The 23,776-nt window shown below is 39.2% G+C and overlaps 1 protein-coding gene across 1 annotated transcript; it reads left to right on the top strand.

Annotated features, from left to right (window-relative positions):
- The first annotated feature begins 362 nt into the window (after positions 1 to 362).
- LOC147371012 (alcohol dehydrogenase 1-like) lies at positions 363 to 12,482 on the top strand. The gene is made up of 8 exons (XM_086406705.1): positions 363 to 519; positions 1,543 to 1,681; positions 7,202 to 7,289; positions 7,447 to 7,666; positions 7,859 to 8,119; positions 10,013 to 10,148; positions 10,946 to 11,084; positions 12,277 to 12,482. Exons 1-8 carry the CDS (start codon positions 373 to 375, stop codon positions 12,299 to 12,301), a joined length of 1,155 nt encoding a protein of 384 aa, XP_086262831.1. The 5' UTR covers positions 363 to 372; the 3' UTR covers positions 12,302 to 12,482.
- Positions 12,483 to 23,776: the final 11,294 nt, after the last annotated feature.

Here is a 23,776-nt window from a genome sequence, read left to right as displayed (position 1 = left end):
AACAATGGAAATGATTTAGTTGCTGATTAAGAATATTTGGATATATTCAAATGATGAAATATAAAACAGCTATTTAAAATTATAAAGCATTTTGAAATCACGAGAAAACATTTTAGAACAAGCAAACAGTAAATGTTCAATATATCGTGGCTTTCACTGGCTAAAACAAAACAAACAAAAAACCCTAAAATGCAAAACTGCTTATATGACATGATCTCTACTGTATAAAAATATTTTAAGAGACTCAAAAGAAATATGATAAAATTTTACCAGCTTATGTCTGAAATTGCAATGATCTCTTTTCTTTTTGTGTGTGATTTTCTTATTGTTACAAATTAGCAAGTAAGTGTCATTTGTATGATCAGAAGTTAAATGTTATCGCTAAATGATGTCATCTTATTGTCCTTGTATCAACAGACAATCACATGCCTGGCAGCCATTGCCTGGAAAACAAACTCTTCTCTTTCACTTGAGGAAGTGCAGGTTGAGCCACCAAAGGCTGGGGAAGGTCGTATTAAGGTAAATTTAAATCTTTGAACTTGTGAAGGCAAGTGTAAGGAAATCTTATTTCATGTATCAAAGCTGTTCCCAGTGTTCCCGCACTCCCACTACTGATACTGAAACAATTAGTCAGTATCCCTGCCTGTATGCTTTCTGGATGAATTCCTGGCAGAGGAGTAATACAGAGGCTATGGTACAGGAAATGTTTCACTTCTATGATCAATATAAGTGGATTGAGTCTATCCACAGACAAGAAAACTTAGGCTATTAACTGAGAAGGTTTAAAACTTCTCAATGCCAATTAAATTTTGCAACAGTTAAACACATTTTATATTATTAACTTAATGTTTTCAATATGCTAGTTTAAAATCTATTTTCCCAGAGGACTGGGAAAACATTCCACAATACTGGGTTTAAAATTTTGGGTTTCTCAATGGTGGTGCTATGGATACGTGGTCAAAAATCCTTCATTGGATAGAACAGACTCTCATATTGCAAAACTAGTTGATGACATAAGGTGTACAGAGTAGATTTCAAAAAGCCTAGTTTATTTCCAGATCTGAACATGCACCATGAGAGTGGGTGAGTCATTTTAAGTCTTTGAGTCTTCCTCTCCACATCTTTAAATTAGGGGTAATTAGAAGGCAATGGCAACCCACTCCAGTACTCTTGCCTGGCAAATCCAATGGACAGAGGAGCCTGGTGGGCTGCAGTCCATGGGGTCGCTAGGAGTCAGACACGACTAGACGACTTCACTTCCACTTTTCACTTTCATGCATTGGAGAAGGAAACGGCAACCCACTCCAGTGTTCTTGCCTGGAGAATCCCAGGGACGGGGGAACCTGGTGGGCTGCCGTCTCTGGGGTCGCACAGAGTCGGACACGACTGAAGCGACTTAGCAGCAGACCTGCCCTGTGTTTCTCTGAATATTATTATAGGGATCAAATGAGGTCATTCATGTAAAAAAAATTATTCATAATAAGTCTCAGTCAGAAGAAAAATTCCAAACTAATTTATCCTTGCCCCTTAATTCTTACCCAGATGATATCTACAGGGATCTGTGGTTCTGACGATCATGCTATAAAAGGAATAATCCCACTGAAGTATCCCTTCATCCCAGGCCATGAAGGAGCTGGAATTGTGGAGAGTATTGGCGAAGGAGTGAGCTCAGTGAAACCAGGTAGGAAATGGGCCACAAAAACCTCTGCACAAACAACCCACCACCAAAATGTATTAACATATTTACAGGAGAAATAAGTTGATTTGCCTCTAAATTGTTTTACCTAATCACATATTGTGGTAATAAATATATCCAGTGATTCCAAGAGTCACACAGTTTTTCTGCTGCCAGTGCTAGCAATCCAGAGTAGCAGTGGCTGAGATAAGCCACAGCAATAGGACCAGTGTACTTTTAAGTAGATTAAAATCTCCTTAGGAGCAGGGGCTGCTTCTTTATTTTTCAAATAGACAATAAAACTATATTATAAACATTAAACTTTCTAAGTGACTAGGTTTTAATTGTTACTGAAACTAAAAGAAATTATAATTACATGACACAATAGAAGTGTTAGCTAATATGAAAATGGCAATCATATTGCAATATAAATGTGTCAAATCAATATAAACTTACAATTTTGTTTGTCAAATATATGTCAGCGAAAACTTTTTTCTAATGAATTATTTGTCAGCAGAAAGGGAAATTTTATAATCTGGCAAGTTAATTTATTCTGACATAACTGCAGAAGAATTCACTGTTTCCTTTTTTATTGAAATACAGTTGACACACACACACAATACTATGCTAAAGGAATTCCTTAGCAGTCCAGTGGTTAGGACTCCATGCTGTCCTGCCAACAGCCTGGGTTCAATGCCTGACTGGGGAATTAAGATCCTATCAGTTCGGTTCAGTCGCTCAGTCATGTCTAATATTTTGGGACTCCGTGGCCTACAGCACTCCAGGCTTCCCTGTCCATCTCCAACTCCCAGAGCTTGCTCAAATTCATGTCCATCGAATTCATGCCATCCAACCATTTCATCCTCTGCCATCCAACCATGTCATCTTCTGATGTTCCCTTCTCCTCTTTCCTTCAATCTTTCCCATCATCAGGGGCTTATCCAATGAGTCAGTTCTTTGCATTAAGTGGCCAAAGTATTGGCCACAGCTTCAGCATCAGTTTTCCAATGAATATTCAGGACTGATTTCCTTTAGAATTGATTGGTTTGATCTCCTTGCAGTCCAAGGAACTCTCAAGAGTCTTCTCCAACACCACAGTTCAAAAGCATCAATTCTTTGGCACTCAACTTTCCTTATAGCCCAACTATCACATCCATATGTGACTACTGGAAAAACCATAGCCTTGACTAGATGGACTTTGTTGACAAAGTAATGTCTCTGCTTTTTAATATGCTGTCAAGATGGGTCGGAGCGTTTCTTCCAAGGAGCAAGCATCTTTTAATTTCATGGCTGCAGTCACCATCTGCAGTGATTTTGGAGCCCAAAAAAATAAAGTCTGTCACTATTTCCATTGTTTCTCCACCTATTTGTCAAGAAATGATGGGACCAGATGCCATGATCTGAGTTTTGGAATTCTGAGCTTTAAGTCCGCTTTTTTCATTTTTCTCTTTCTCTGTCATTAAGAGGCTCTTTAGTTCCTCTTCACTTTCTGCCATAAGGGTGGAATCATCTGTGTATCTGAGGTTATTTATATTTCTCCCGGCATCTTGATTCCAGCTTGTGCTTCATCCAACCTGGCATTTCACATGATGTACTCTGCATTTAAATTAAATAAGCAGGGTGACAATATACAGCCTTGATGTACTTCTTTCCTGATTTGGAACCAGTCCATTATTCCATGTCCAGTTCTAACTGTTGCTTCCTGACCTGCATACAGATTTCTCAGGAGGCAGGTAAGGTAGTTTGGTATTCCCATCTCTCTAAGAATTTCACATAGTTTCTTGTGATCTATACAGTCAAAGGTTTTGGCATAGTCAATAAAGCAGAAGTAGATGTTTTTCTGGAATTCTCTTGCTTTTTCTATAATCCAACAAATGTTGGCATTTTGATCTCTGGTTCCTCAGCCTTTTCTAAATCCAGCTTGAGCATCTGGAAGTTCATGGTTCATGCACTATTGAAGCGTGGCTTGGAGAATTTTGAACATTACTTTGCTAGTGTGTGAGATGAGTACAATTGTACGGTAGTTTGAACATTCTTTGTGTGTGTGTGTGTGTGTGTGTGTATATGCATATAATGCTAGTTTCAGGTGTGTTGCAGAGTGGTTAGATATTTGCAGACATTATGAAATGATTGCCATGATAAGTCTAGTAATCATCTATCCCCAAAAAAGTTATTTCAGTATTACTGATCATATTGCTTATGCTGGTATATTACAGCCCCACAGCTTATTTATTTCATAACTTGAGATCTGTACTTCTTAATCCCCATCACCTCTTTTGTCCTCTCATTCCCTCCCCTCTGGCAACCTCTCTGCATCTATGAATCTGTTTTCATCTTGTTTTGTTTTGTGTTTTAGATTGCACATATATGTGAGATGACATGGTATTTGCTTTTCTCTGTCAGACTTCTTTCACTTAGCCTGCCTGTGTGTGCTCATTCGCTCAGTATTATCTGACTCTTTGTGACCCTGTGGACTGTAGCCTGCCAGACTCCTCTGTCCATGGAGTTTTCCAGGCAAGAATACTGGAGCAGGTTGCCATTTCCTCCTCCAGAGAATCTTCCCGACCCAGGGATCAAACCTGTGTCTCTTGTACCTCCTAAATCAGTAGGCACATTCTTTACCGCTGCATCACCTGGGACAACAGCATTTAGCATAACACCCTCTAAATTTATCCATGTTATTACACAAGACAAGATTTCATTTTTTATAGCTGAATAATATTCCCCTGGGTGTATGTATATATATGTGTGTATATATATATATATATATATATACACGCACACATATGCATAGTATATATACACTCCACATCTTTATCTATTTGTCAATCAGTGGGCACTTAAGTTGCTTTGATACCTTGGCTATTACAAATAATGCTACAATAAGTCTTGGTGTTCATGTATCTTTTTGAATTAATTGTTTTCTTTGAGTAAATACCCAAGAGTGAAATTGCTGGATCACATGGAAATTCTATTTTTAATTTTTTGAGGAACCTCCACATTGTTTTCCATAGTTTCTGCACCAATTTACATTCCTACCAACAGTGCATGAGGGCTCCCTTTTCTCCACATCCTCACCAACACTTATTTGTTGTCTTTTTGATAGTAGTCATTCTGACAGGTGTGAGGTGGTATCTCACTGTGGTTTTAATTTGCTTTTCCCTGATGAGTGGTAACGTTCAGCACTTTTTCGTGTGTCTGTTGGCCATCTGTATATGCCTTCTCTGGGAAAATGTCTCTTCAGGTTCTCTGTCCATTTTTTAAATCAGGTCGCTTGTTTTCCTGATGTTAAGTTCATTGTTGTATAAGCTTATTGAATATATTGTGTGTGTGTGTTATTACGTTGTCATGTCCAACTCTTTTCAACCCCTTGGACAATAGCCCTCCAGGCTCCTCTGTCCACGGAATTCTCCAGGCAAGAATACTGGAGTGGATAACCATTCTCTTCTTCAGGGGATCTTCCCAACCCAGGGATGGAACTTGGGTCTCCTGCATTGCAGGCAGATTCTTTACCATCTGAGCCATCAGGGAAGCCCAAATATTGTATATAAGTCCCTTATCAGAGAGTGAAGTCACTCAGTCGTGTCCGACTCTTTGTGACCCCATGGACTGTAGCCCACCAGGCTCCTCTGTCCATGGGATTTTCCAGGCAAGAGTACTGGAGTGAGTTGCCACTTCCTTCTCCAGAGGATCGGATATTCTCGACCCAGGGATCGAACCCAGGTCTCCCGCACTGTAGGCAGATGCTTTATCATCTTGGCCACCAGGAAAGTCCCTTATCAGATATATTGCTTGCAAATATCTTCTCCCATTCAGTAGGCGTGCCTTTTCATTTTGTTTATATAGTTTCCTTAGCTGTGCCTGAGTCTTTTAGTCCAATGTAGTCCCACTGGCTTGTTTTTTGAGGGCCAACTCTCTCTCTCTCTCTCTCTCTATATATATATATAGTGTCCCCCACATACTTAGTATAGTGCCTGTTCAGGTTTGGAATGCATTGAATGTTTGACGAATGAATGTTCTGATCAAGTAGAATGTATTAATAGAACTTTGTTGACAGGATGATAATGATATTTCAAAGAATCAAATAAGTAAACACTCTTCCCCAGGCATATCGCAAGGGACCTTGACACAGCCATTCTTGGCACATCTGAAATGGTCAGAGTAAATAAGAGGAATCACACATGTGAAGAGTCCACAGAACCTCACAGCTTGGAACCAGGCACACAATGAGATTTAAGAAAGGGCATGCGGTCAGGACATTCACAAAGCTATCGTCAGGGTATTCATTTTGCAAACAATGATGGAGTACCTGCCATGCTTGACACTAGGCCTAGGAGGAGGGACAGAAGTAAAAAGACACAGTCTTCTCCACATCGCCAAGAAGATAATGCCAATAGTTAGTGAGCTAACTCCTCTTTAACTAAACAAATCCCAGTGAAAGTTTTGTGGAAAATGATGAATATTTGAGGGACAGGATAAGGCAGCAGAATTTGAGCTTCTCCTGATTTTGAGATCCAGTATCTTTGGAATTTTTTAGGGCCAGTGAAGTTAAGATGTTCCTTATCTAAACTTACAAGAGACTTTTTAAAATAATTATTTATCTGGCTGCACCGGGTCTTAGCTGTGGCATGGAGGATTTTTAGTTGTGGCATGGGGGATCTAGTTCCCTGACCAGGGATCAAATCTGACCACGACTGTCTGCATTGAAAGTGTGGAGTCTTAGCCACTGGACCACCAGGGAAGTCTCATAAACTCAAAGAGATTTTTAAAAGATTACAAATACATGTAAGAACCATACACATGTTTAGGGACAAGGTAGTAGACCTTTGACAAGGCTTTGTACAGTTTTATAAGTCTGTGATGACTGTGTTCATTAATTCTCTTCACCTTCCCAACCTGTAACCCTAGGTCCCAGGAGGGTTAAATTTTGGACCCACACATAATCAGTATGCACTCTAAAACTGTGCAACCTAAAAACTACCCTCTGTAGTAAGCGCTCCAGAAGCAGCCTCTCTCTGCAGAAAGAAACCTATTCGTTTTACTCTTAGAACTGAGAATATCCTGAACCACAGTCCCCTGAAGAAAACATGTCACAGACCTGCTGTGGGTCCCTGTGTCATCGTGGGGCAAGCAGGCTCCATAGAAAGGTTTCTGCTGCTATCCAGCTTCAGGCAGGTAACAACCGCTGCAGACTTAAATCTCTCAAAGGAAAACCAAAAGGTTAGAGTAGATGACATCTCTAAGGGTCATTCCCAGTTTTATTTATTTCCAGAGTAAAAGCAGGCCTACAATTATCTATCCAGCAAGGAATATCCCCATATTTCCATCATTTGCCCAAAATAATAATGGAATTTCTGAAACCAGGTTATAGGATTTTCCCTCCAAAATAGCTATGGGGTATGTTATATTTGTCATAATCTGTCCACAGCAAGTTATCAAATCATTCAATAAAATTTCTATCACCGCACTATTGTGTTTCAATAATATTTTAAACTAATGTTTTTGGTTTTTTCTTCCTATATATAGGAGATAAAGTCCTCACACTCATTGTTCCACAGTGTAGAGAATGCAGTGCCTGCTTGAATCCCAAGGGAAACTTCTGTGAGAAGCAAGAGTTAGTAGATTTGTCCATCTTTTGTTTATCTTTTCACTTTTTATTAAATCGCTTATATTGTGCAAGCACTGACCTGGAGCTAAAGGTGTTCATTTCTCTCTTTACAACTCTGTGTGTCTGGGTTGCTGCTGTGCCTGTCTGTGTCACTGCTGAACAGCATTCTACCCTCTTCTGGATTAATGCTGGATGGCACAAGCAGGTTCACCTGCAAAGGAGAAAAGATCTATCATTCTTTCCGCACAAGTACATTCTCCGAATATACTGTTGTGCCTGAGATTTCGGTGGTAAAAATTGATGCTGCTGCTCCCATGGATAAGATTTGTGTCATAAGCTGTGAGGTGCCTACAGGATATGGGGCTGCTGTTCACTCGGCCAAGGTGAGGAAAATAGCTGTATTAGTATGTTATAGTGATCTGCCGAGAAAACATAAAAACAAGACCAAAACAGTCCAAATGTTTCAACTGGGGTCAATAGTTCCAAAAGCCTCAATGGTGGTTTTTGTTTGTTTTCTTAATTATACAAGTGTCCAGATTTGATTCCTAACACACACATGACTTGTGAATTTGTAGGTCACTCCTGGTTCTACCTGTGTGGTCTTTGGACTTGGAGGAATCGGCTCAGCTATTGTCATGGGCTGTAAAGCCTTTGGTGCTTCTAGAATCATTGGAGTTGATATCAACGAGGAAAAATTTCCTCGGGCACGAGCATTAGGGGTCACAGATTGTCTCAACCCTTCAAATCTCAAGAAGCCCGTCCAGGAGGCAGTCAAGGAAATGACAGGCATCGGTGTTGACTTTGCCTTTGAGGCCATCGGACTCGCAGAAACCATGGTGTGTGGGTCTGGGTCACAGTGAGTAGAAGCAGACCAGCACAATTAAGTGAATATTATAATAAAGTTAGTCAAGTAATTTTTTGGTTTTCCACCACATATACTATACTGTAGTCTATTAGTATGCAATAGCATTTTGTCTAAGAAAAAACAATGTACACACCTTAATTTTAAAATACTTAATTGCTAAAATACGCTAATCATCTGAGCCTTCAGTGACAGTCATTGTCTTTTTGTTTTTTTATCTCAGTTTTATTTATTTATTTATTGTTTTACTTTACAATATATCTTTTTGTAATAGTAAGAGAGATCACTGATTACATATCACAATAAGAAATATAATAATAGTGAAAATGTTTGAGATACTGTGAGAATTACCAAATGTGACACAGACAAAAAGGAAGCAAATGCTGTTGGAAAAAATGTGCTGATAGACTTACTCAACACAGGGTTGCCACAAACCTTCAATCTGTAAAAAACACAATATCTGAAAAATGCAAAGCACAGTAAAACGAATTGTGTCTATAGATGCTTGCTTAGTGGGTGGGGACACACTAAGTATAAAACTTCCCTGAACATATGTTTTGGACCTGTGGACCCCAAACCTAAAAATGGAATTTATAGTCACTCTAAAATATCCATCTTAAAAATAAAAGCAACATATACTTTAAAGATATGACACTATAATATATGAAGTTTAAACAAGCACTATTTCCTTTCCTGTAGTCCTAGCTCTTTGTCCACGAACATGTTTTTATATTTAAGTATCAACATTATGTAATTCACATATGATATTCATGTGTGTTCTGTATCAGAACCATTCATTATTTGAAAAATGAGCCTATGCACCAGTATGTTAAGTTCAGGGAGAATAAGGTAGACCCTAGACTCAGAACTGACAGGGTAGAGGAAAGAATTAGGCATTCGATTCACTTCAGCGTGTATCTAATGTACATGGTTAAAGGGTGAAGGAAGTAGATGCAGTGATGTAACAGGAAAGAGACATAGGCAAAATGCAGGAAGGGGCGAGATAGAAGGTTAAGAACCAGAAAAGGAAGCAAATAGATTGACGTGAAGTATACTCCACACCCTTAAAAAACTGGGTTTTTTAAAATGAAGCTTCACACACACATATGTATATATATTTGCTTTTATTAAATATAAACGAACTGAACAGAGTTATACAAGTGAGAAGGTCAGGCAAAGAATAATAGTATGTGTGGTCTTTGAGGTGGTGGGTAATTTTATTAAATAAACACACAGTACTTTGTGCCAGATAACGTTCTAAATGTTTTAATCACTTAAGCCTTGTAACAAATCTATGACATAGTTGGTATTCTTCTTCTTTTTACAAATAAACAGACATATGGAGGTTAAGTAACTTGCCTAAAGTCACACTGCGGCAGGGTCTGTGCTCTTTACCACTAAACTCTGCTGCTGCTGCTGCTAAGTCGCTTCAGTCGTGTCTGACTCTGTGCGACCCCATAGATGGCAGCCCACCAGGCTCCCCCGTCCCTGGGATTCTCCAGGCAAAAACACTGGAGTGGGTTGCCATTTCCTTCTCCAATACATGAAAGTGAAAAGTGAAAGTGAACTCGCTCAGTCGTGTCTGACTCTGTGCGACCCCATAGACAGCAGCCTACCGGGCTCCTCCGTCCATGGGATTTTCCAGGCAAGAGTACTGGAGTGGGGTGCCATTGCCTTCTCCACCACTAAACTCTACTGGTTCTCTAATGAGATTCCATCACTGGCAGTGTTGAAGCTGAGCTCAAAGTAAGTAGCATCTGCCTAGGAAGAGGTCTGAAATCTAGGAACTCCACAATTCCTTCCAACACTGCAGATAGTTGTTCCTTATGTGTGGGCATCTACTTATGGTCATTATTTTCATTATCAGGTTGCTGCTTGGGACTCCTGCCACGTGAGCCATGGTGTCTGCATAATCATTGGAGTGTCTCCACCAAATTCAAAGTTTTCCCTTTCTGCTCAAACAGTTTCCACTGGTCGGACACTGAAGGGTGTGTGTTTAGGAGGTAAGTCAGTTGTTTATGCTTTCACAAAATCTCTTTCAACTTTGTAGAAACGTAATTCAAAAATTTTCTCCTTTGGAAAACAGACCTATAATGGTATAAGTTTTCAAAGACTTCTCCAATGAATTGGTATATTTTGCAGATTAGTTAATTAAATAGGTTTTTTTTTTTTTTTTTACATTTAAATAAAAAATTTTAAATAGTTTCTGGGTTTTCCTACAAAATAGTTTCTGGGTTTCCCCAGTGTTTGGAATAATCCAGCCAAGTTCAGTTCTGCACTGGTGGACTCAAAGTTTGTTGTGCTATTTTAACAGTGAGGCTTTCTGGATAATTACAGGCACCAACTTGGTATTTGGCACTGATATTTGTCTTTCCATAGGAGCCCTTATTTCTGAGCAGTACTGACCAATAGCTTTACTTAATTAATATTCCCATCTCCATCCATTGCTCTGATCAAAAGTTCCCATGCCATCTCAATGTGTGTGAATAGAGAGATGAGGAAATCGTTGTATAATGTTAAACCCTGGAGGTGGGCTGGAGACTCTACTTTATTTTTAATTAGTTTTTAACCCAATAACATGTGAATATCAACCCAATTTTTTTTCCAAAGGTGTTCTAGGTAACAGAACTGTCTGTAGCAGCCACACTTAGCAACAAAAGCCAACAACTTCTGATGTACAAATGAACTCATCAGTGGCAAATTTTCAGAATACTTTACCCATCTCCACAGCTTACTTATTTTTCTTTTGGTTAGTTTGATATTTCTCAAATCTTATTACAATAGCCTTTTTATTTTGCAGATTATAAAACCAAAGACTGTTTTCCCCAACTAGTGACTGCTTACCTACAAAATAAAATTAATATAGATCCATTAATAACCCATCAGTTGCCTTTTGACCAGCTCCACAAAGCTTTCGAGTTGTATCATGCTGGAAAAACGTGAGTGTTTTCTTTGATGAACTTCTTTACCCTGAACTCACAGAAAAAATGACTTTTCAAACATTCCTAAGTGGTTTTGTGAAAAAAAGATGGCTACTTGAAGACCTTCTTTCATATACTGTATCCTATTTCCTATTGTCACAAGGATAAGAAAAGGTTTTATCTGCAAGTTCCTCTTTGGGAAAGACCTGTATTAACCTATCTCAAAGAAATGTTTGAGGAGTTGGTATAACACTAAGCACCAGTCTACTCCACAATGGTCAATTATGCAATAGTTTTCTGGTTAGAGAAATGATCTAGAATACATGAGTTGACATTATTGGCATGATAAAATCTTACAAGGATCTTCGAGGCAAAGGTTCAGACTCTACCCAGGGCACAAAGCTTTTCTACATCATTTCTTGACAAATGTCAATCTGCTCCAGCTAGCATACCTTTAGGGATGAAGTGTTTATTCAGTGTGTTCATTTATATACTCAATGCATATTGAGTGATGGTACACTCTTTGCCAGGACTGTCCTGAGTGCTGGAGACAGTGGAGAGCAAGTAACAAGGAGTAAATGAGGAATTACTTCTGTGATGAATTCTTTGACTTTCTAATTCTGGTTCTTAAGAACATCTCTCTTTCCTAGTCTCTCCCCACTTCTCTACCTATATCGTTTGCTTGTTTTATGATTTCTTTTTATTTTAAGATAGGCATTTAAATTTTAGCCTGCTATATACCTTGTTGGTTTAGACCTAGCATGTCAGCCCATTTACATCAAGAATGAAGAGTCAAGAAAACTCATCTAAAATTATAGAAACAAATAATAGAGGAGGGGAATGGATCTAGCAGGTAGTAGACACACTACAAACAGAAAGGAACTAAGGAACCCATTTATTCTTCCCTAATTAGACATGGGATTAGATTCTAGGATTGATGGAAGCTGATCATAAGCTGTAGCAGAGGGTTTGGATGTCTTTGTGATTATGTAGCCAGAAGAAATGGTGCTCAAAGCTGGGGTCTTCCTGTTATAGCTGATTTCAAGTCCTGTTTTCACCCCATCCTGTATTTCTTATAGGTAAACTAGATGAAGGTGGAGTGGGGTGGGGATAGGCAACTCAGTTTTTCAATACAGTATGTAATTGCTTTGCTGACATCACTGTTTCTCAAGGAATTTAATGGCTTTATTATTACACTTCTATGTTTCAGGATCCGCTGTGTTCTGCTGTTCTGAGATCCCAAATAATGAAAAGTGCAAGGATATCCTTGGGGAGTTTATTCCTTTCCTGTTTCATCTCCCTGATTGTTCCAGTGCAGTGAAAAGAGCCGCAAAAATATGGAAATGCAGTGTGATTATAAAAATGAAACAAGTGCACCTTGAATTTAATTCTAATAAAATAGCCTCTTAGAGAATAGATGTTATATAATTCATTTTGTGACATTAAAAAAAGGGATGGTGGGATTTGATTGATAACATTTGTGATATGTCCATCAACCCAACTAATCTCTGTCATCGGTGCATGAAAGTTGTCCCTGAGTTATCCCTTATTCCTGTTCTCAATATACAGATTTCTCTGTATCTTTCACACCAATCCAGGGTTTACATGATGATTTTGCTGTTTCTACAACACATGGGGTCTCGTACATTCTTGAAAGGCTCTCTCAGGACACAGTGAGCCATTTTCCATCCTGGGGTCTTCATACCATCCTATGCCTACAATGCCCATGACACGCTGAGGCACAGTTCCCATCTGTGTTTTCAAACATAAAAGCATAGCTGGGAAATCTTGCCACCTGCACCCCGAGGAAGCATGTATAGGACTCTTTAAGAGAAACTCACCTACGACCTCATAACTTCCTTTTCAAGTCTTTTTCTCTTCACAAAACAAATATAATTATTTCCTCACTAAGGCTGGGAGATTGGGAGAAGGATAAAAACAGCTCCTTTTATCTAGTTTTGTCCTTATGCTTTTCATCTGTTCTTGAGTCATTTACATTCACCTTAAACTTTTGCTGTTGAAACAAAGAAATCACAAGGAAATTTTCTTTTATAATCCTGTTTCATTTGTAATATCGCTTCCTGAGATTTGAGCTCAAAATGTCCAGCTGACTTCATGAGGGAAGGTCCAAGAATTTTAAAAAAACACATGAAAATTTTTCTTAAGTGAATACTTTAAATATAATCCTGCCAGTCTATCTCTGCCACCTTAACAAGCCCTTCCCTCTCTGAGTATCAACTGCCACACTGTCAAGTGGGAAAATAAGAGTAATGTTATAAGATGATTTTTAAGACTGGACTCACTTGTATAAATGAAATAAAATGAGAACGTATAAAAATTTAAATAATAGGAAAATTGAGATCTAAGGAAAGGGAAAAGATAAGGCAAAGAAATTAAGAAATTTTAAACTTAAGAACTTAAGAATAAAAATTATAGAATTCAAACATTCTAAAGAATAGAAAGACAAGGCTAGGAGAAACTGAGTTTCAAAAGAATAAAATAACTATTTTGTTACATAGATAAAAGCTATCAATGTGACCTAAAATCATGAAAAAAATTAGTAACAGAATGTATTCTTAACAAAACACAACTGGAAAAATAAAAGAGCTGACACCAGAGTTGTATCAGAAGCTTGGGGTTGGAAATACGCAGCTACCAAGAACTGTCCCCCAAGCTGGAACACTTCTACACTTGAACAGAAGCTTGGAAAGAAAGACAAAAAACAAAAAACCCATGAAACACACAGCAGGGCCAGGAGAAAGATGCACTTAGATGGAAAGCTTTTTCCTGAACCTCACTGTCCCCAGACACAATTCGGTTCAGTTCAATTCAGTCACTCAGTTGTGTCCAACTCTTTGTGACCCCATGAATCGCAGCACACCAAGCCTCCCTGTCCATCACCAACTCCCAGAGTTCACTCAGACTCACATCCATCAAGTCCGTGATGCCATCCAGCCATGTCATCCTCTGTCATCCCCTTCTCCTCCTGCCCCCAATCCCTCCCAGCACCAGAGTCTTTTCCAATGAGTCAACTCTTCACATGAGGTGGCCAAAGTACTGGAGTTTCAGCTTTAGCATCATTAGGGCATATCATATCTTTATCCCCTGTATCTGGTACAAAGTAAGTGTTCAATGAATTTTTTTGAGAGAATAAATCACAAAAACTCGATGAAAAGTTAAGAAATTTTGCTCAATGCGTAGGCTAAAACAATGATTATTTTCAGAAATAAGGAAGCAGGAAAAAGGAAAATAATTCTCTGAGAATCTCCAATTCAGAAAGCATAAGAATAATAAAGATGTAGGAAGAAGAGATGATAGAACAAAGCTAAAATGGATGAGAATTTGTGTCCACTGTTATGTTTAAAGGTAAAGATTAACAGCTGCCTGTCTGATGATTTCAATTTTTATCCACTATATATAATAGATGCTGGAAGTTCAAAGAGTTATATAAACTTCCTAAATAAGCCACCAGAGTATAATGGAGTACTTACTAAATACCAGCCACTGTGCTAAGTACTTCATAATCATCATATAATCCTCATCTTAGCCCTATGTGTTCAGGAATATTATCTCCACTTCACAGATGAAATAACTAAGATATAGAGAGACTGATTAATTCACTCACTATGAAATAGCTATGTGACAAAACAAAGACTGAAATCTAAGCAATATAAAGGCTGTGCTCTAAATCATTTTTCTTTATTACCATTTAGCAAGGAGTTCATAAACAATGCAGAGAAGGCAATGGCACCCCACTACAGTATTCTTGCCTGGAAAATCCCATGGATGGAGGAGCCTGGAAGGCTGCAGTCCATGGGGTCGCTGAGGGTTGGACACGACTGAGCGACTTCAGTTTCACTTTTCACTTTCATGCATTGGAGGAGGAAATGGCAACCCACTCCAGTGTTCTTGCCTGGAGAATCCCATAAACAATAAGCATACTTAATATTTATTATTGTGAAAGTAAAAGTGTTTGTCACTCAGTCGTGTCCAACTCTTTGTGACCCCATGGACTGTAGCCCACCAGGTCCTCTGTCCATGGGATTTTTCAGGCAAGAATACTGGAGTGGGTTGCCATTCCCTTCTCCAGGAGATCTTCCTGACCCAAGGACTGAACCCGGGTGTTCTGCATTACAAACAGATTCTTTACCATCTGAGCCTCCAGGGAAGCTCAATCATTTATTATTATTATTCCTGTATTTGTGGCATAATAAATTGCTATGAGAAAAGCACAATGGATATGATCTTGTGACACAAAAGCTCCAAAAACTGGGTAGAGTGAAAAGACAGACTGAATCCATTTCAGATTGTGAAGGAAATGGGACAATAGGGAATGGAAGGAACAGGCAGTCAGGGATTCTTTTCATGCCACGAGTTTAAGAAAAGGAAAGAACTGAGGCTTGATGTTTCAGCAGCTCTGCTTTTAAAATGCAACCTAAGTACATATGGATATGGACATAGGTACAGATATGTATATGGATATGGGACTCCTGACTGCCCAGGTGTTCTTCCCAAGCTCACAGGGCAGAAAACCATAAGCTAGACCCAGCTAGCTAACTTTCATTGCTTACTTCTCACAATTGATATCATAGAGATTGAATAGAGGGGGAAAGAAAATAGCACATATGACTTTAATCAGATTTGCCTCCTCTCTCCTTGTCAATATATTCCATGACTGTAATAAACCTGTGAAGTACTATTAATTCTTGGTGTTTTCAGCTGCACCATAAACTGGCTGTCTAATATCTCTATGTGTGTGCTCAGTCATGTCTGACTCAGCCCACCAGGTTCCTCTGTCCATGGGATTTCCCAGGTAAGAATACTGGAGTGGGCTGCCATTTTCTTCTCCAGGGATCTTTCCAAAACAAGGATCAAACCCATGTCTTCTGAGTTTCCTGCACTGGCAGGCAGACTTTTAAACACTAGCACCTCTTGGGAAGCCCCCAGCTAGCTAATATCTAACAAAACTACTTTTCATTCCTCTAATCTTGGTTATAAGATGAAGATCTTTTACCTTTCACTTTACTTCTTATGTACTAACATGAAATTTTAGTATAAACATGCATAACTGAAATATACAGAAGTGATGTAAAAACAAACGCTGAGTACATGGATTTTCAAAATATATATGGCCTTGAATTCTAAATCCTAAAAGATGATGCTGTGAAAGTGCTGTACTGAATATGCCAGCAAATTTGGAAAACTCAACAGTGGCCACAGGACTGGAAAAGTCCATTTTCATTCCAATCCCAAAGAAAGGCAATGCTAAAGAATGGTCACACTACCTCACAATTGCACTCATCTCACATACTAGCAAAGTAAAGCTCAAAATTCTCCAAGCCAGGCTTCAACACTACATCAACCATGAACTTACAGATGTTCAAGCTGGATTTAGAAAAGGCTGAGGAACAAACAATCAAATTGCCAACATCCATTGCATCATAGAAAAAGCAAGAGAGGTCCAGAAAAACATCTATTTCTGTTTTTTTGACTATGCCAAAGTCTTTGACTGTGTGGATCACAACAAACTGTGGGAAAGTCTTCAAGAGATGGGAATACCAGACCACCTGACCTGCCTCCTGAGAAATCTGTATGCAGGTCAGGAAGCAACAGTTAGAACTGGACATGGAACAACAGACTGGTTCCAAATTGGGAAAGGAGTATGTCAAGGCTGTATATTGTCACCCTGTTTATTTAACTTCTATGCAGAGTACATCATTCAAAATGCTGGGCTGAATGAAACACAAGCTGGAATTGAGATTGCCGGGAGAAATATCAATAACCTCAGATATGCAGATGACACCACCCTGATGGCAGAAAGTGAAGAGGAACTAAAGAGCCTCTTGATGACAGAAAAAGAGAAAAGTGAAAAAAGCTGACTTAAAGCTCAGCATTCCAAAACCCAGATCATGGCATCTGGTCCCATCATTTCATGAAAAATAGGTGGAGAAACAATGAAAATAGTGACAGACTTTATTTTCTTGGGCTCCAAAATCACTGCAGTTGGTGACTGCAGCCATGAAATTAAAAGATGCTTGCTCCTTGGAAGAAAGCTATGACCAACCTAGACAGCATTTTAAAAAGCAGAGACATTACTTTGCCAACAAAGGTCTGTCTAGTCAAGGCTATTGTTTTTCCAGTAGTCATGTACGGATGTGAGATTTGGACTATAAAGAAAGCTGAGCACTGAAAGAATTGATGCTTTTGAACTGTGGTGTTGGCAAAGACTCTTGAGAGTCCCTTGGACTGCAAGGTGATCCAGCCAGTCCATTCTAAAGGAAATCGGTCCTGAATATTCATTGGAAGAACTGATGCTGAAGCTGAAACCTCAATACTTTGGCCACCTGGTGTGAAAGACTGACTCATTGGAAAAGACCCTGGTGCTGGGGAAGATTGAAGGCTGAAGGAGAAGGAGACAGCAGAGGATGAGATGGATGGATGGCATCAGTGACTCTATGGACATAAGTTTGAGTAAACTCCGGGAGTTGGTGATAGACCAGGAACTCTGGAATGCTGCAGTTCATGGGGTGGCAAAGAGTCATACACGACCAAGCACCTGAACTGAACTGGCCTTAAATCACAACTAAATAATATCTTTAGGGAATGAGACTCTGCTAAATATAACGTTGACTTTTGAAAGTTTCAGACAGGAAGCGGTCCTAAGATGGTGGAGGAATAGGACGGGGAGACCACTTTCTCCCCCACAAATTCATCAAAAGAACATTTAAATGCTGAGTAAAATCCACAAAACAACTTCTGAATGACGGCAGAGGACATCAGGCCCCCAGAAAAGCAGCCCATTATCTTCAAAAGGAGGTAGGAAAAATACAAAAGACAAAAAAAGAGACAAAAGTGGTAGGGACGGAGATTCATCTCTGGAACGGAGTCTTAAAAAGAGAGAAGTTTCCAAACACCAGGAAACACTCTCACTGCTGAGTCTGTGCCGAGCCTTGGAAGCACAGAGGGAAACATAATAGGGAGGAAAAATAAGTAAATAATTAAAACCCACAGATTACGAGCCCAATGGTAACTCCCCCAGCAGAGAAGAAGCGCAGACTTCTGTGCCCACCACTAGCAAGTGGGGGCTGGGCAGGGAGGCACGGGCTGCATTGATTAGAGTAAGGATCGGGCCTGAATGCCCCCGAAGGTAATCAGAGCGAACTAATTTGGGCTAGCAAACCAGACTGTGGGATAGCTACCACGCGAAAAGCCCTAAGACACCACCAGGCCCGCACACAGAACAAAGGGCAGAACAGAACTAGCCAGCTGCAGACCATCCCCCTCCGGTGACAGGCAGCCAGAGCCCTAAGTGGGCAATCACAGCCCCAGAGAGACATTATCTACCAAACTGCAAGCAGGCTTCTTTGCTAACTAAGACTTCTTGGGGTTCTGGACAGTCATCTGCCTGAGAAGGTGGGCTGGTTGTACACCCAGAAAACCGAGCGGCAGGGACAGGAGAGGCAATAAGTCACAGTGACCGCACTCGCCAAACACCTCATCACCTGAGCTGCTCGGAGCTGGGAAGGGTACAAAACGCAGGCCCAACAGAGTCTGCGCCTCTGAGTACTACCCGAGTGCCTGAACCTGAGTGGCTTAGACCTGGGAGGTGCATGCAGCCCAGGGCCGGCCTTGGACGGTTCCCGGCGGAGCAACCTAGAGCCTGAGCTGTGTGGGCAGGGAGGGTGCACGCGCCATGAGCGGGGGCAGGCCCAGTGTGGCTGAGACACTACGAGCACACGCCAGTGTTATTTGTTTGCAGTGTCCCTCCCTCCTCACAGTGCAACTGAACAAGTGAGCCTAAAAAAAAAAAAAGTGTCCACCACCGCCCCCTTGTGTCAGGGCGGAAATCAGACACTGAAGATACCAGCAAACAGAAGAAGCTGAAACAGAGGGAACCACCTTGGGAGTGACAGGTGCAATAGATTAAAACCCTGTAGTTAGTACCAAATACATAGGAAGGGGCCTATAGATCTTGAGAAATATAAGCCGGACCAAGAAACTATCTGAAAATGAACTGACCCCACACTACCCACAACACCACCAGAGAAAGTCCTAGATATATTTTCACTATTTTTATGATCATTCTTTTTTTTTCTTTTTCTTTTCTTTTTTTATGTAACTTAAAAAAAATTTTTAAGTCCTCTATTACTCCTTTAACTTTCATTTTTATAACCTACTATTACTTTTTTTTTAAAAACCTATTTTTAAAGCGAACTTCATACATATATGTATTTAAATAACTTTTGTGACTTTGTTTTTTTTTTTCTTTTTCTTCTTTGCTTTAATATAGTATTTTTGAAAATCCAACCTCTACTCTAGAATTTTAATCTTTGCTTTTTGGTATTTGTTATCAATTTTATACCCTTAAGAACCCAGTCTTCAGTACCTATTTTTACTTGGCAGCGAGATTACTAGCTTGACTGCTCTCTCCCCCTTTGGACTCTCCTTTCTCTCCACTAGGTCGCCTCTGTCTCCTCCCTCCCCCTTCTCTTCTCTACCCAATTCTCTGAATCTCTGTGTATTCCAGACAGTGGAGGACACTTAGGGAACTGACTACTGGCTGGATCTGTCTCCCTCCTTTTCATTCCCCCCTTTTATCCTCCTGGCCAGGTCTGTCTCCTTCCTCCCTCTTCTCTTCTCTGTATAACTCCATGAACATCTCTGAGTGGTCCAGACTGTGGAGTGCACATAAGGAAGTGATTACTGGCTAGCTTGCTCTCTCCTCTTTTGATTCCACTTCATCTCATTCAGGTCACCTCTAACTCCCTCCTCCCTCTTCTCTTCTCCATGTAACTCTGTGAACCTCTCTGGGTGTCCCTCACTGTGGAGAAACATTTCATCTTTAACCTAGATGTTTTATCAATGGTGCTTTATAGAAGGAGAAGTCTTGAGACTACTGTAAAAATAAGACTGAAAACCACAAGCAGGAGGCTTAAGTCCAAATCCTGAGAACATCATAGAACACCTGACTCCAGGGAACATTAATTGACAGGAGCTCATCAAACGCCTCCATACCTACACTGAAACCAAGCACCACCCAAGGGCCAACAAGTTCCAGAGCAAGACATACCATGCAAATTCTACAGCAACACAGGAACACAGCTCTGAGCTTCAATATACAGGCTGCCCAAAGTTACTCCAAAACCATTGACATCTCATAACTCGCTACTAGACACTTCATTGCACTCCAGAGAGAAGAAACCCAGCTACACCCACCAGAACACCGACACAAGCTTCCCTAACCAAAAAACCTTGACAAGCCACCGATACAACCCTACCCACAGCGATGAAACTCCATAATAAAGAGAACTCCACAAACTGCCAGAATACAGAAAGGCCACCCCAAACTTAGCAATTTAAACAAGATAAAGAGACAGAGGAATACCCAACAGGTAGAGGAACAGGATAAATGCCCACCAAACCAAACAAAAGAGGAAGAGATAGGGAATCTACCTGATAAAGAATTCCAAATAATGATAGTGAAAATGATCCAAAATCTTGAAATAAAACTGAAATCACAGATAAATAGCCTGGAGGCAAGGATTAAGAAAATGCAAGAAAGGTTTAACAAGGACCTAAAAGAAATAAAAAAGAGTCAATATATAGTGAATAATGCAATAAATGAGATCAAAAACATTCTGGAGGCAACAAATAGTAGAATAAGGGAGGCAGAAGATAGGATTAATGAAATAGAAGATAGACTGGTAGAAATAATTCAATCAGAGAGGAAAAAAGAAAAACAAATTAAAAGAAAAAACAATTAAAAGAAATGAGGACAATCTCAGAGACCTCCAGGACAATATTAAATGCTACAACATTCGAATCATAGGAGTCCCAGAAGAAGAAGACAAAAAGAAAGACCATGAGAAAATACTTGAGGAGATAATAGTTGAAAACTTCCCTAAAATGGGGAAGGGAATAATCACCCAAGTCCAAGAAACCCAGAGAGTCCCAAACAGGATAAACCCAAGGCAAAACACCCCAAGACACATATTAATCAAATTAACAAAGAACAAATATTAAAAGCAGCAAGGAAAAAACAACAAGTAACACATAAGGGGATTCCCATAAGGATAACAGCCGATCTTTCAATAGAAACTCTTCAGGCCAGGAGGGAATGGCAAGACATATTTAAAGTGATGAAAGAAAATAACCTACAGCCCAGATTACTGTACCCAGCAAAGATCTCATTCAAATATGAAGGAGAAATCAAAAGCTTTACAGACAAGCAAAAGCTGAGAGAATTCAGCACCACCAAACCAGCTCTCCAACAAATGCTAAAGGATATTCTCTAGACAAGAGACACAAAAACGGTGTATAAACTCGAACCCAAAACAATAAAGCAAATGGCAATGGGATCATACTTATCAATAATTACCTTAAACCTAAATGGGTTGAATGCCTCAACCAAAAGACAAAGACTGGCTGAATGGATACAAAAACAAGACCGCTACATATGCTGTCTACAAGAAACCCACCTCAAAACAGGGGACACATACAGACTGAAATTGAAGGCCTGGAAAAAGATTTTCCATGCAAATAGAGATCAAAAGAAAGCAGGAGTAGCAATACTCATATCAGATAAAATAGACTTTAAAACAAAGGCTGTGAAAAGAGACAAAGATGGTCACTACATAATGATCAAAGGATAAATCCAAGAAGACGATATAACACTTATAAATATATATGCACCCAACATAGGAGCACCACAATATGTAAGACAAATGTTAACAAGTATGAAAGGGGAAATTAACAATAACACAATAATAGTGGGAGACTTTAATACCCCACTCACACCTATGGATAGATCAACTAAACAGAAAATTAACAAAGAAACACAAACTTTAAATGATACAATAGACCAGTTAGACCTAATTGATATCTATAGGACATTTCATCCCAAAACAATGAATTTCACCTTTTTCTCAAGTGCACATGGAACCTTCTCCAGGATAGATCACATCCTGGGCCATAAATCGAGCCTTGGTAAATTCAAAAAAATTGAAATCATTCCAAGCATCTTTTCTGACCACAGTGCAGTAAGATTAGATCTCAATTACAGGAGAAAAAACTATTAAAAATTCCAACATGTGGAGGCTGAACAACACGCTGCTGAATAACCAACAAATCACAGAAGAAATCAAAAAAGAAATCAAAATTTGCATAAAAACGAATGAAAATGAAAGCACAACAACCCAAAACCTATGGGACACTGTAAAAGCAGTGCTAAGGGGAAAGTTCACAGCAATACAGGCATACCTCAAGAAACAAGAAAAAAGTCAAATAAATAAACTAACTCTACACCTAAAGCACCTAGAAAAGGAGAAATGAAGAACCCCAGGGTTAGTAGAAGGAAAGAAATCTTAAAAATTAGGGCAGAAATAAATGCAAAAGAAACAAAAGAGACCATAGCAAAAATCAACAAAGCCAAAAGCTGGTTCTTTGAAAGGATAAATAAAATTGACAAACCATTAGCCAGACTCATCAAGAAACAAAGGGAGAAAAATCAAATCAATAAAATTAGAAATGAAAATGGAGAGATCACAAGAGACAACACAGAAATACAAAGGATCATAAGAGACTACTATCCATAATTATATGGCAATAAAATGGACAACGTGGAAGAAATGGACAAATTCTTAGAAAAGTACAACTTTCCAAAACTGAACCAGGAAGAAATAGAAAATCTTAACAGACCCATCACAAGCCCGGAAATTGAAACTGTAATCAGAAATCTTCCAGCAAACAAAAGCCCAGGTCCAGACGGCTTCACAGCTGAATTCTACCAAAAGTTTAGAGAAGAGCTAACACCTATCCTACTCAAACTCTTCAAGAAAATTGCAGAGAAAGGTAAACTTCCAAACTCATTCTATGAGGCCACCATTACCCTAATACCAACACCTGACAAAGATGCCACAAAAAAAGAAAACTATAGGCCAATATCACTGATGAACATAGGTGCAAAAATCCTTAACAAAATTCTAGCAATCAGAATCCAATAACATATTAAAAAGATCATACACCATGACCAAGTGGACTTTATCCCAGGGATGCAAGGATTTTCTAATATCCGCAAATCAATCAATGTAATACACCACATTAACAAATTAAAAAATAAAAGCCATATGATTATCTCAATAGATGCAGAGAAAGCCTTTGAGAAAATTCAACATCCATTTATGATAAGAACTCTCCAGAAAGCAGGAATAGAAGGAACATACCTCAACATAATAAAAGCTATATATGACAAACCCACAGCAAACATTATCCTCAATGGTGAAAAATAGAAAGCATTTCCCCTAAAGTCAGGAACAAGACAAGGGTGCCCACTCTCACCACTACTATTCAACATAGTTTTGGAAGTTTTGGCCACAGCAATCAGAGCAGAAAAAGAAATAAAAGGAATCCAAATTGGAAAAGAAGTAAAACTCACTGTTTGCAGCTGACATGATCCTCTACATAGAAAACCTAAAGACTCCACAAGAAAATTACTAGAGCAAATCAATGAATATAGTAAAGTTGCAGGATACAAAATCAACACACAGAAATCCCTTGCATTCCTATACACTAATAATGAGAAAATAGAGAAATTAAGGATAGAATTCCATTCACCATTGCAACGAAAAGAATAAAATGCTTAGGAATATATCTACCTAAAGAAACTAAAGACCTATATATAGAAAACTATAAAACACTGATGAAAGAAATCA

The sequence above is a fragment of the Bos grunniens genome, chromosome 6 (assembly GCF_055505025.1).
Source record: "Bos grunniens cultivar Pamir isolate PY7600 chromosome 6, Bosgru_T2T1.0, whole genome shotgun sequence".
NCBI classification, from domain to species: domain Eukaryota; kingdom Metazoa; phylum Chordata; class Mammalia; order Artiodactyla; family Bovidae; genus Bos; species Bos grunniens.
Note: the sequence above shows the minus strand (reverse complement) of the source record. Positions and strands in the feature narration are given on the sequence as shown.

Bases quoted from the DNA above. Each gene is read 5' to 3' on its own strand.
- LOC147371012 (XM_086406705.1), top strand. From the start codon at position 373: ATGTTATCGCTAAATGATGTCATCTTATTGTCCTTGTATCAACAGACA. The intron at 7,290-7,446 runs GTTAGTAGATTT...ACTGCTGAACAG, and splicing joins AACTTCTGTGAGAAGCAAGA to CATTCTACCCTCTTCTGGAT. The intron at 8,120-10,012 runs GTGTGTGGGTCT...TTTCATTATCAG, and splicing joins TCGGACTCGCAGAAACCATG to GTTGCTGCTTGGGACTCCTG.